We start from the raw sequence: 12803 nt of genomic DNA on the forward strand, positions 1-12803 counted from the left end.
GTTCAGTCTGTCTATACCTTATTTTCCACAACTGCTAAGGAGAATGAAAGCAGTACCTTTCTAGAGTTGTTGTGAGGACAGAGTCAAAGTGCCTGGCATATAATGAGTATCCAATACTCACTTTTGTTATTTTTATTATTGTCGCATTTAAGTAATTTAGTCAAGAATTTGGAGTTTAAACAATTTACATGTATTAATCCTTTGATTTGGAAAGGTTAAAATACTTTTTAAAGTCTTCCTCAAAATTCAGGTGGGGAAAGAAGAATCAAGCATTTACATAAAAATAAGCCAAAATCTGAATCAGTGACAAAACATGGCTAGACTAAACTGCATCCTTAAGTTTTTTCAGTTTCAGTCCAAAGGTCAGAGTTCATACACAGACAAGTCTAAGAATTTAGCTCCTAAAAAAGCATTATACTTGGTCTTATCATGAAATCTAAAATCTAGTAATAAGTTGTATTTTAGATTTCCGGAGCCAAAATGGCATAAAGAAATTCTTGCAATGTTTTAAAATCCCTTTAAAAGAAATGCAGAGTACAAAAATTTAGGAGCATAAAATATACCATTTAAAATAAGTTCATGGTATCAATTGAGAATATTGCTTATTAGGCTCCCACTCAGCAGGGAGCCTGCTTCTCCCTCTCCCACTCCCCCTGCTTGTGTTCCCTCTCTCTGTCTCTCTCTCTCAAATGAATAAATAAAATCTTAAAAAAAAAACTACGAATTATTTTTTTTAAAGACTTTATTTTTTTATTTATACATGAAAGACAGAGAGGTAGGCAGAGGGAGAAGCAGGCTCTCCGCATAGCACGGAGCCCCATGTGGGACTCTATCCCAGGACCCTGGGATCACAACCTGAGCCAAAGGCAGATGCTTAACCGACTGAGCCACCCAGGCGCCCATATCTTTCCTTTTCTAAACCCTCTGGAGGTCTATTTAAGCATACTAAGTAGACTTATATTACTTTCAAATGAATTCCTAATACAACATATTTTTTAATTATTTTATTTTATTATGTTAATCACCATACATTACACCATTAGTTTTTGATGTAGTGTTCCATGATTCATTGTTTGCATATAACACCCAGTGCTCCATGCAGAATGTGCCCTCTTTAATACCCATCACCAGGCTAACCCATCCCCCCACCCCCCTCCCCTCTAGAACTCTCAGTTTGTTTCTCAGAGTCCATAGTCTCTCATGGTTCGTCTCCCCCTCCGATTCCCCCCCTTCATTTTTCCCTTCCTGTGATCTTTTCTTTTTTTTTTTTTAACATATAATGTATTATTTGTTTCAGAGGTACAGGTCTGTGATTCAACAGTCTTACACAATTCACAGCACTCACCATAGCACATACGCTCCTCAATGTCTATCCTTTATTTTTAAATCAGCATAAGCCACTTCATCTTAAAGCCTGATTGCAACCACTGGCCTAACTGCTACCATTCTAACCATTTGAGGCAGGTTAGTAGAATGATCAAAGCAAACAATTACTGCACTTCGACCATGTGCCAAGCATTGTACTTGCACTTCACACATGTCATCTCCTTCATCTTAATCTATGAAGATCAAAGAATTCAGTCTATTACTAATTTAAAATTATATATAAACATTAGGAAAATAATTTTGAGGGGACCTGGGTGGCTCAGTCGGTTGGGCAGCTGACTCTTGATTTTGGCTCTGGTTGTGATCTCAGGGTTGTGGGATAGGGCCCCACATCAGGCTCTGTGCTCAGCGGGGAGTCTGCTTGGGGTTCTCTCTCTCCCTCTCCCTCTCCCCCACCATGCTCTCTCTCTCTAAAATAAATGAATCTTTAAAAAAAATAATTTTATGTCTTTAGTGTTAAAATATAGTATGAAAAATATTTTGTACCACTACTTTAGGTAAACAAACTACATTTAATTCAAACTGTGTATATGTATGTATACATTAAGACTCTTTCCTTATACCAAGTACAAAGCAGTAAATGAGCCCTTGAAAAAGGGAAAACTAGAAAGTTCTAAGGACCTAAGGAGACCAACTTACACTAGAATACCTATCAAGGTATATTAACATATCTGATATCAAATATATAACCATTATTTTTTAAAAAGGTATTATCTGCCAAAATAGAAGTCTACTGCTATATAGGACATACCTATTTAAAGGTAAATTTTCCTGAACTATTTCTGCTTGCATCATCTTTATCTGATAGTGTGTCTACTTAATACATTCACTACCATAAGCAGGCTTTTCTCTCCCATGCCTTTTTGGAGAACGACTAGAGATTTCTCTCTGCTCAGAAAACTCACATTTCTTAAGAACACTATTAAGATGTCATCATAATTAATCAATGAAGTGAAAATTTCCAAAAGCCTCTGTTTTGTAATTCCTTTAACAAATGTAATTCTTTTAACAGCTTGGGGTTTACAAAGCTTGTAGTAACTTTAAAAATTAAAATCAGGCAAAGTAAATAACCACTGAATATTAGTCAAAGAAGAAACTACAAAAATTAACATTCTTTTTCTTTAAATTTCAATGCCTACTCTACTCCTTTTGTTGTTCTGTTTTTTATTATTGTAGTAAATAAAATGTAGAATAAAATTTACCATCTTAACCATCTTTAAGTTTATAGTTCAGTAGTAAGTATATTCACACTGTTGTAAAAAGATTATTCAGAACATTTTCATCTTGCAAATCTGAAACTCTATCCCCCTTAAATAACAGCTCTCCTATAAACCTTTCCCTAGTCTACTCTTTTACTAGAAAAAAAAAATCATAGAGAAAAGGGGTAAAAAGAATAACTGTTTATACTCATTTTCCCATTATTGCTACTGACAAATCACCTCTCTCTATGGAGAACTTGGAACATCAAACAAAGGGTATCCAAACCTCATAGAAAATCATTATAAATGACAGAAAATCTTTAACATCTCTCCAACACTAAAACTAATTTGTAAGCATTTTTTCTGATTATAAGCATAAAAGCAAAATCTTTTTCTAAAATTTGACTGCTTTATATCTGCTTATCTTTGAAATATCAAATTTTATTCAAAGTATTATCACAAAGATGAAAACAAGAATGCATTCTAAAGCCAAAAACTAACGTTTAAAGAAATGTGCTGGCTACTATAGACAAAATTACAAAATACGAGCACGGACATACAATAAATTCTTGTTCAAATGGAACAAAATGGTCCCAACTACTAGCAGTTCACAAATTACTTTTAATTTACCTCCCTCAAACCCTGAGTTATCTTCAAGAATGAGTTACTTTATTTTTATTTTATTTTATTTTAAAGATTTTATTTATTTATTTGACAGAGAGAGACACAGCGAGAGAGGGAACACAAGCAGGGGGAGTGGGAGAGGGAGAAGCAGGCTCCCCACTGAGCAGGAAGCCCGATGCAGGGCTCAATGCGGGGCTCGATCCCAGGACCCTGGGACCATGACCTGAGCCGAAGGCAGACGCTTAACGACTGAGCCACCCAGGCGCCCCAAGAATGGGTTACATTTTAAAACAGTATATTTTCTTGAATTAGTTGACTAAAGAACATCATACAACACAGATATAGCATTTACTGAAAAAAATTGAGTTTTACTTTTTCTTCCAACTTTTGTTCATTTTTAGAGAGAATTCTAAGTGAAGTAAAACATTATATAAAAAAATTAAATTAAAGCCATGAAAAAGTGCCAGAGGAAGGAATACATAAAAATAAGGAGCAACAGAAAGTCAATACTGAAATGAAAATTTTTACCTCAAAATCTTAAGAGGTACATTCCTTCTCCTTCAGTAAGAGTCACTCACGTAAGGGAATTAGTATGTTGAAGTTGAAAAACAAGATTCAATTGAACACTAAGCTTAAATTAGATCTACTTAGCTGACAGTAAATATACCAAATCAACCTAACACAATGCAGACCATCTTTAATATACAAATACGTTGCTGACACATTATCAATAGCAAATGTTTCATTTGTTTTGTTTTCTTATAGCCATCCACATCCTTCCTGGTCCTACTTAGGACCAAGAAGATGGATTTTTGGCACAGCCAGCCAAAGCAATGAGGAATGTCATTCTAATTTCCCACCATATTGAAACAGAAAACATACAGCTCATATATTAAAATGTATCCTTTGTTAAATCATTCCTACTTCAATCCCTCACTGCATGCCAGGCTGGCTTTATTCTGAAGTGCTCCTTTACATACTGTTTGCATTTAGAACAGACAGGATAAGAAAGGAGATTAGCAGAGCATAATCCTTGAACAACATTCCCAAGTGGTTTTTTTCTGCTCCCTATAGTCTCCTTGTTTCCAAAAATAAACAGGTCCATGGGAAGGTTAAATTTTATATTAGAACAAATTCTCTTGAGGCAGTGCTGACCCTGATGATCTCCAGAGCTTCCTTCAAGCTCTAGGACTCCTGTGATTCTGCTCCTTTCATCTTTGCTGACACCTAGAGAACTGGTCATTTACAAAAAAAAAGTTATTTAGCTTTTAGAGTTGAGGTGTCAAACTCAGGCCCATAGGCTTCATCAGCAGCTACAAGGAATGAATCTCTGGGAAGCATATTTTAAAGCACATCCTTTCCAGTGGCTCCATGTGGATTACCTCGCCTATCCAGATCTTCATGGTGACATTAACAATCCCCAAGAGACTTGCAACAAGAAAAATTCAGGGTGTCCTCACTCTTGCTTTCAGAGTAGATTACACATTTGTGAGATAAATGGGGAAATGTGAATAAGAAGTGCATATCATTGTAAGGAATTATGCTTGATTTTATTAGGTATGACAGTGACATTTGGTTACATAAAAAAATGTCCATAATCTTTTACAAGTTGCATACCCAGAAGTAAGTAGGAGTAAAATGACATGATGTCTGAGATCTGCAGAGCTGCTTAAAATACTTCAACAAAAAGAAAAAAAAGAAGATAGATGAGGCTACAAAAATCTTAGTAATTATCAAGTTTATGTATATACAAATTTATATACATAGCATTATTCTACCTTGTATATGTTTAAAATCCTACATTTTAAAAGAAAGTTCAACTTCCCATTACCCATTTAAAGATGTTATCTCCAGAAGATACGTGGCTATTGCTTCTCGGCCTTTTGGCTAAGATCAAGTGCAGAAGATATGTGGCTATTTTAAAACTACTTGTATATACAGTAATATATATATAGTAATTTTGCTTTTCACCATTTTGGCTTTTGGACAGGGTTTCCTCCTGGCTTGGTCATTTAAAATAAACTCTCCAACTTATTACCAAGTTTTTCCAGGGGCAGAGGGGGATGGAAACTAGTCTTACATAGCAACACATACACTTAACAAACAAGAAAGCAGCTTCAATTAAAAATAAATCAACATAAAAAATATCTCAAGCAAGAAGAAAGCCAAGTCACAATTTAACCTCAATTATTTGCCACCCCCAGGATCTGTTTATGGCAACTCCTGCTTTCAGCTCTTTGACATTATCACCACTGTGACTTCTATTTACTTTTGACTACAGGGAGAAGGGAAAGATTTCATTTATATTTGGGAAGTTGTAAAACAGAAAAACTAGAAACTTAAAACTCTAGCCTTCCTTGGTGCACACGGAGGCCTGAGGGACAAGAGCAGGCTCAAGTTGTCAGATCTTCCTGAATGTGATTATTTTGGCAAACCCTGATGGGCAGAAGGTTTGGAAAGGCCATGGTACTCAAAACAACTACTATCAAATGACCAGATGCAAAGGATCAAACTGACTGGATCTTTTGGTCACACCCTTTGTTCCCACACTAGTTAATGATAATTTGACCATGTAAAAAGGAAATTAAGTGTTATAAATTCCTACCCATACCAAACAGTCCTCTTTGAAAAAAATGAAACAAGTGGCAAGCATACAAGGGCACCCAGAATTATTCAGAAGAGTCAGTCACTTTTAGCATACATTATAGTTTCAATAAAGATTTCAATCTGATTTCCTAATGCTTCTATCATATAATAACACATCATAATGAATACTCACAAATGAACAGCTTCAGCATTACAAGAACCTAATTGTTTAGAATCTAATTATGTTTAGAAAATTCTGCCTGCTAAGAATTTGTCCTAATTCTTCAAAAATCATGATCCATGCATGGCATAGAAGATAACTCTTAGTTAACCAAAGTAATCAATGAATCAGCACACAGAGTACTTCTTAATCTCTCAACATTCCTAATATGTGAAAGATAAAAACCATAGTTTATCCTTTGATCAGATCTTTAAGATATGTAGAAAATAAAATACGCTAGGAAGTCCATGAACTTGCTATCCAGATTTAATAAATACCAACATTTGATTAGTTGAGATTTTTAAAGTAAGCATTATAAATACAAACTACAGATTTTTTCCTACATCTGATTCAGCTTTCTCATGTCTCTCTCTCTCCATTTTCCTCAAAACACTCCACTTTGCCACACTCCTGTCCTCACCCCTTTGTCTCACAGATTCATCTTTCTCTATTATTTCACAGAAAAACTTCTTGAAGAATCTATACTTCCATTTCTACCTCCTCTCCCTCTTATTTCTTTTCTAATCTATGAAAATCTAGTTTCTATTCACTGGACTCCTATTCGATTCCAAACTCTCATAAATCCAAGGTTATTTTTCAGATTTCTTATTACTTGAACTCTTTAGTAACTTCTGACTGATGCTCACAGAGTTGGGTGTCACCCAGGCTGAAGGTCCTCAGGACTGCAAATTATCATTTTTAGATAATGGAGATGTACTGTTTTGACTGTGCAGGCCCAGAAGAGGGAGGGAAGGCTATGTGAGGGTCAGTCAGCCAGGACCTAAAAGGAAGGGAGCCAGTTAGAAGGGACCTAAAGGGAAGGGAAGGGAAGGCAAAAGGAAGATTTGCTTTCAACTACCACTTTGGAAAAGAAGGGCTGAATTAAAGATCAGGAATCGTAGTGATAAAAACTCTAGAAGATCACAAATTTATGAAAAAATGTATGTGTATTGTATTCTTTTCATAAAGACCCTAAGGTTAAAGATATACACCAAAATGTTAACTAAATGTTAATTAAATCTCTGGATGTTAAGATTATGGATAGTTTTTATTTTCTTCTTTATAATAATATATATTTTGTTAATTTTCTACAATGAACATACATTTTTTAATAAGAAAAAGGCTGCCCCCCCCCCACACACACACCAAATAGGAAAGGTCTGCATGCCTGTATTCCAGGGTAACAAAGAATGGTGTTGCCAGGGAGATGCAGCTCCACAGAACACTTGTGAGAAAACCCCCAGGGAGTGAGTAGGTGTTAGGAGCTTGAAGGAGGAAAGAAAAGCAGGCTGGGTGCTTGGGGCCCAGTCTAGGGAAGAAGAGACCTCACAGGAACCTGTCTGGCCTGAGACAACCCAGGAAGTCCCTGGTACCCCCTGGGCCTCCAGTCAGCCATCCTGGGTGTCCTCTCTATCCTCCCTTCAAGACACTATAAAAATCTCACCACTGCACTGTATCCCACACTACCATGACTCCACACAAAAGGTGTCTCCACTACTGGCTGGCTGACTTCCAATCCAACCTCCACACAGTCCACACAAATACTAGTGTTCTAAACACAGGGAACATTGTGCTTCAAGAATATCTAGAATCCAGAATACTCTACACTCTCAAATGTATACAACCTCTGCTTATGTTTACCAGCTCAACTTCCCAGCCCAGACGCTAGGCTCCAGTTAGTCCTTCTATCCATTGTTCCCCAACACTCTGGCTTTGTGCCTCTGCAAACACTCCTCCCTGGCCTAGAATATGCTTCCCTATCCTTGTCCACGTGGCAAACTCCTATTCACCCTTTACATCTAGCTCAAAAGCACAATCCTCCATAAAGTACTCCTCGTCACCTGGCTGCTCTCTCCTCTGTAAGCCTTAGTCATTTGTACCTAACATTTTATAGCACTTCTTATATTATTGGAGCTATCATTCAATTACCTGTCTTCCCTACTAAACCATGAGATATTGAAGGCCCAAAACTACATTTCCCCATGTATCTAAGTAGTGCCGACAGCCAGTAGGCACTCAAAAAATATGTGATGATCTAAATAAACGAATGTGTTTGTTTTTTACGACATACTTTTACAGATATCTCAGAAATAAATTTTAGGAGCTAAAAATCAGGCACTAACTCATACTGGTCGTCTCTATATGAAACCAATTCAAAGACCTAACTAAAAAGACAGTGAAGATCAAACCAAATATATACTAGGCAAATGTAAGATTTCTATAGTACTTCCAGCTAAGAATCTAAGACTATACCAACTTGGAATTACCAACCTTGTGAAACAATAATTTGAGGATCACATATTGCGGGCAGGTTTTTGTTTTTCCTTTTGCATAGCAGTGGTGGTAGAGGGAACATTGCAAAGTGTCCCTTACAAGGCAAAGTAACTAAAATACGTATCTTCTCTTTGAAATCAAATCAGTAAGAATGGCTGATAACCAGGCAACAGGGGAAACTTAAAATCAACTTCAAGAAAACAGAATCTGCACATAACTTATTTCCATATAGTTTCACTTTCATCAGTGCCTGCCTACCGCCTACATTAAATTTACCTGAGCTAAAGTAGGGACTGAATTTTGACCAGTCTGGGTCTGCATATGAGCAGATTCGCTCTCTGCCACAGAATCTGTTACACTTCCATCCTGCTGAGATTCAATTGTTTCCATGGTCATTTGTCTGAAAAGACAATAAAAAGGAAGAAGTATTAAGGCCCTATCTGAAAGATTTCTCTGCTTTTACTTAGCTTTCTGATATTCATTTCTGTCATCAATTGTACTACCTTATTTTTCAAGAAATATGTTCAGTAGCAGAGTCCTAACTCTCCAAACTAACTCTGCTCACCAGATATGAACATTACCATTGCAGGAAGCACTGCAAAATGTTTTACGGGAATTAACTTATTAAAAAAAAAATGTTAATCTTGGGGCGCCTGGGTGGCTCAGTGGGTTAAGCGACTGCCTTCGGCTTGGGTCACGATCTCAGAGTCCTGGGATCGAGCCCCGCGTCAGGCTCTCTGCTCAGTGGGAAGCCTGCTTCTCCCTCTCCCACTCCCCCTGCTTGTATTCCCTCTCTCGCTGTCTCTTGCTCTGTCAAATAAATAAAGAAATACTCTTTTAAAAAATTAAAATTAAAAAAATGTTAATCTTATAATAAAGTCTCCTTAATAATTATTTTAAGCCCTTCCGTATAAATGAGTGAAAAAAGTAGGCTTTCTATTTTACATTAAGTATAAATATTCTATGACTCTCAAGGCCTTTGATACCTGTTTCATAATATATAGTATCAAAGAATTTCCCCAGTGTAAATTAAATGCATAATATAAAGATATGTCTAGCTTTGCCAGCACTAACCAGTTTCTGATAAACAAGCCTCTCAAACTGAATCATGCAGAGTTGACCACATGTCCTACAGCTTCCCATTTCGTTAAAGAAGAGAATCTAATTTTTCCGGAAAAATTTTGACATAATTTTATCTATGATATCAATTTAAGTTAATGATTTCTATTTCTATATATAAGATAAACCATATTATAATAAATTTTATCCTACTAGAAGAAATACAAACTACAAACAAAATAAACAAAATCAAACATTAAAAACTCACAGGAACTATTCTCCCTGCTGTTATTTTCAACTATCAATGATACAGTGTGTTTTTCTCACTTTAGTAGTCTAACTATATAGCCAAAAAGTATGCAAGCCCCTTAGAACTTTGTATTAAAATATCCAAATCCTTCTTTCAGATTTAGTTACCAGATCCTACAAAGCTTTCATCCATGTCTTGCACTTTACTACCTTCTTTTGCATTTCAATAGTCATTATCTGAATCCAAGCCTTCCATTCTCACACCCATTTATACTGCACTTAAGTTACTTCTATTGAAAATCATTTCAAAACTTAGAACATGACAATTTAGAGCAATTATAAATGATAAAAATCTAGTCTACTATAAAAAAAATGTCTTTCCCTTACTATTCCCCAGTTCCTTTATCTCTCTTATTTTCTAGAACAGCCTAGGCAAGTATAGATCACCCTGCATAAACTGCCAATTCTTCTGGCTCTACGTTTGCTTATGTGAACAGTTCCCAAACAGAATACCTCAGAACATTTAGTTCTGCAGGTTATGAAAAGGTATTATCTAAAAAAGAGGGTGGGGGAAACAGTGAAAAAGTTCTAAATATCTGGGGTTAAAGGTTTTCTTTGCTGCAGAACTCAGAAGCCTGAATATGCTAGTGGGCCTTCAGAAGGTGGAAGGTGCAGATCCAATAGGAAGCATTTTCCAAAAGTATCTGACCACCAAAAACTCTTTTTCCACAAGGCATGTCTTAAAAGTCGTGTTCTGGAAACAACTTGAGAAATGTTGTCTTATGCTATTTCTTACACTTTTTTAAAGTTCTCTTAAGAGCTCTGCCAAGAACTTGAGTCTCAACTCAAAACACTATGCTAGAAGGCCTTCCCCACTAAACTATTCATTTTAGAAACATTTATTTAGCACCATCTACATGACAGGCCCCCAAAATACAAAAGTGGGTAATTTGTAGCCCTTGCCCTGAAGGAATTCATTCATTAATTGGTCTTTGGACAACTTCCATCAGAAATTACTTGTTGGGGGAGGCGGGGAGCAGATTCCCGGCTCAACCCCAAATCTACTGAATCAAACTTTCTGGAGCATCTAATTTTTTTTATATCCAAGAGATTCTGATGTATATTAAAATTTAGGAAAAACTTAGCTTATTGGTAAATTCTATCAGGTAGACCCATAAGGAACACATGTAAAGTAACTTCTTAAATTGTGTAAAGGATGTTATGCATAAAATACTTTGGGAAACATAGGAAGTAATGATTACATCTACCTGAGGATGGGGCCATATAAACATATACTGAACAATGAGAAGAATTTCACCAGGTAGAAGAGGAAAAGAGAACTATGAGAGCAAGGGAAGTATAGAGTGTGGCTGGAAAACAGAATAGCAGATTGTAGTAGAGAATCTAGGGCCAGGGGAGCCTACTTAGGTTCAGTGAGGAGGAGGCAAAGCAGGGCTAGAAAGGTCGGATGGGATCAGAGAAAGAATAGCTTTTAAAGCTCTAGACAGAGGGCACCTGGGCAGCTAGGTCAGTTGGGCATCGACTCTTGGTTTCAGCTCTGGTCATGATCTCAGGGTCCTGAGATCGAGCCCTGTGTCGGGCTCCCTGCTGAAAGGGAAGTCTGCTTTCCGTCTCCTTCTGTCCCTCCCCCTGCTTGTGCTCTCTCTCTCTCTCACTCTAAAATAAATAAATAAATCTTTAAAAAATGAATAAATAAAGCTATAGAGAGGAAAAAAAAGTCCACCTCACTCAGATGTCTCCTCTACTCTAGGTCCTTCGGTGTGTATTTTGTCAATCTATACTGTATAACATTTCAACCATTTGATACCCATGTAGAATTCAGTCAACAACTGAATAATAAGCCAAAGTTACCTGTTAATACGCAAAACAAATGGCCTAAAGCCTATATACTAAAACTTCTAAAGCAAAGAGAACCTCTCCTAGACTATACTTTAAACCCATTCATTTTCATTTCAAATACAATTCTCATTTATCTGGTTTCCAAATATATTAGATATAAGAAGTAACAGCTGACAATGGCAGGGATGGAGGGAGAATATAGAATATAATAAGCAGATCAAGAATCACAAGTGTGCAGTAATTTGGATCCATACAAGGTAAAGTTGCCAAGTTCTTTACATTCAAGAAACTGAAAAATATGAGTTAAAATTCAATAGTGATATTTATAATAACTATCATGAGTCATCAACTTGAGGTTAATTATACTCAGTATACTTTAAGGAAAGAGGGATACACATAATAGAATCCAGAAAGACTTTCATCAAAAAAAAAGCTCGAATGCTTAAAAGGGTCACCCTAAACTAGGACTCATTTTTTTGAGGTATAATAGATTATGTATATTATATATATATATACATATATATATAATGAAAGATTTCATAAGTTATTAATATTTCAATATGTTTCACACATGAAAGTGTTTTGTCAGGCATTATGCCAAGTAATCACCTTAATTGCTCCCATTTTCTCCTGGGTACTTCCCAGAGTCCAACCCTTTGCCCTTTCCTTTCTTCAATCTATATACTACAGCTTCTTCAATCCTATATGCAGATGACTCCCAAGTCTGTATTTGTGCACACTCCCCTCCTTTAAAGCATCTCAATCTAGTTTTCAGATGCCTGCCCCCTCCCTTCTATTTCTTTTATTCAAGAGCATCACTACCCACTCAAGCACCAAAGCAACAAGCTACAAGCATGTGTCCATATACGAGCTGGCACCAGATTAGCGACAAAAACCCACAGAGCTAAGTATCAGCCAAATCAGGATGCCATGAGACCTGGAGCCTCCTAGTAAAGAAAAGCAGAATTGAAGGTCAGCAGCCACCCCCATTCATCCTTCCTGCCACATGTGGCATCAGCTACTATAACCTCCTATCCCAACACTGGACCAAGCTGCTGAGTTGCTACTCCTCATGATTGCTGCCATCCATTCTAAAGACTACACATCACACTTGGCCTCCCTATAAGCCATGACTAAACTAAACTAAGCCATGATGACCCTTCACCCATGCCAGAATCACATCCATTAACACCTCACATTCCTACCTCCCAGTCACTGTCAAAAATGTAAGCTCTTCCCATACTTCATTGTCCCTCTCATAATTAGTGCTTCCTTTCCCCCCGTAATTCAGTTGCTTACTCCTGTTCCTATTCTCCTTCCAAGCCCTTGCGACGTGCTATCTGGAA

General features: G+C 36.8%; 1 protein-coding gene and 1 pseudogene across 15 annotated transcripts in view; one reads left to right on the forward strand and one right to left on the reverse strand.

Moving 5' to 3' along the window:
• Positions 1-12803, reverse strand: part of CREM (cAMP responsive element modulator) — a 74337-nt gene that overhangs the window by 45829 nt on the left and 15705 nt on the right. For 14 of the 15 annotated variants that reach the window (XM_028120895.2, XM_088025754.1, XM_028120893.2 and 11 more), the window contains one exon: positions 8566-8689. The exons of the other annotated variant lie outside the window; for it this stretch is intronic. In XM_028120895.2, coding sequence (XP_027976696.1) covers positions 8566-8689 — 124 coding nt within the window. The remainder of the gene's footprint in view (positions 1-8565; positions 8690-12803) is intronic. 15 annotated transcript variants of the gene reach the window in all.
• On the forward strand, positions 5077-5226 carry LOC114222451 (U2 spliceosomal RNA; annotated as a pseudogene).

The sequence above is a fragment of the Eumetopias jubatus genome, unplaced genomic scaffold (assembly GCF_037043125.1).
Source record: "Eumetopias jubatus isolate StellerSeaLion01/CBP00866 unplaced genomic scaffold, mEumJub1_p1.0 scaffold_8, whole genome shotgun sequence".
NCBI classification, from domain to species: domain Eukaryota; kingdom Metazoa; phylum Chordata; class Mammalia; order Carnivora; family Otariidae; genus Eumetopias; species Eumetopias jubatus.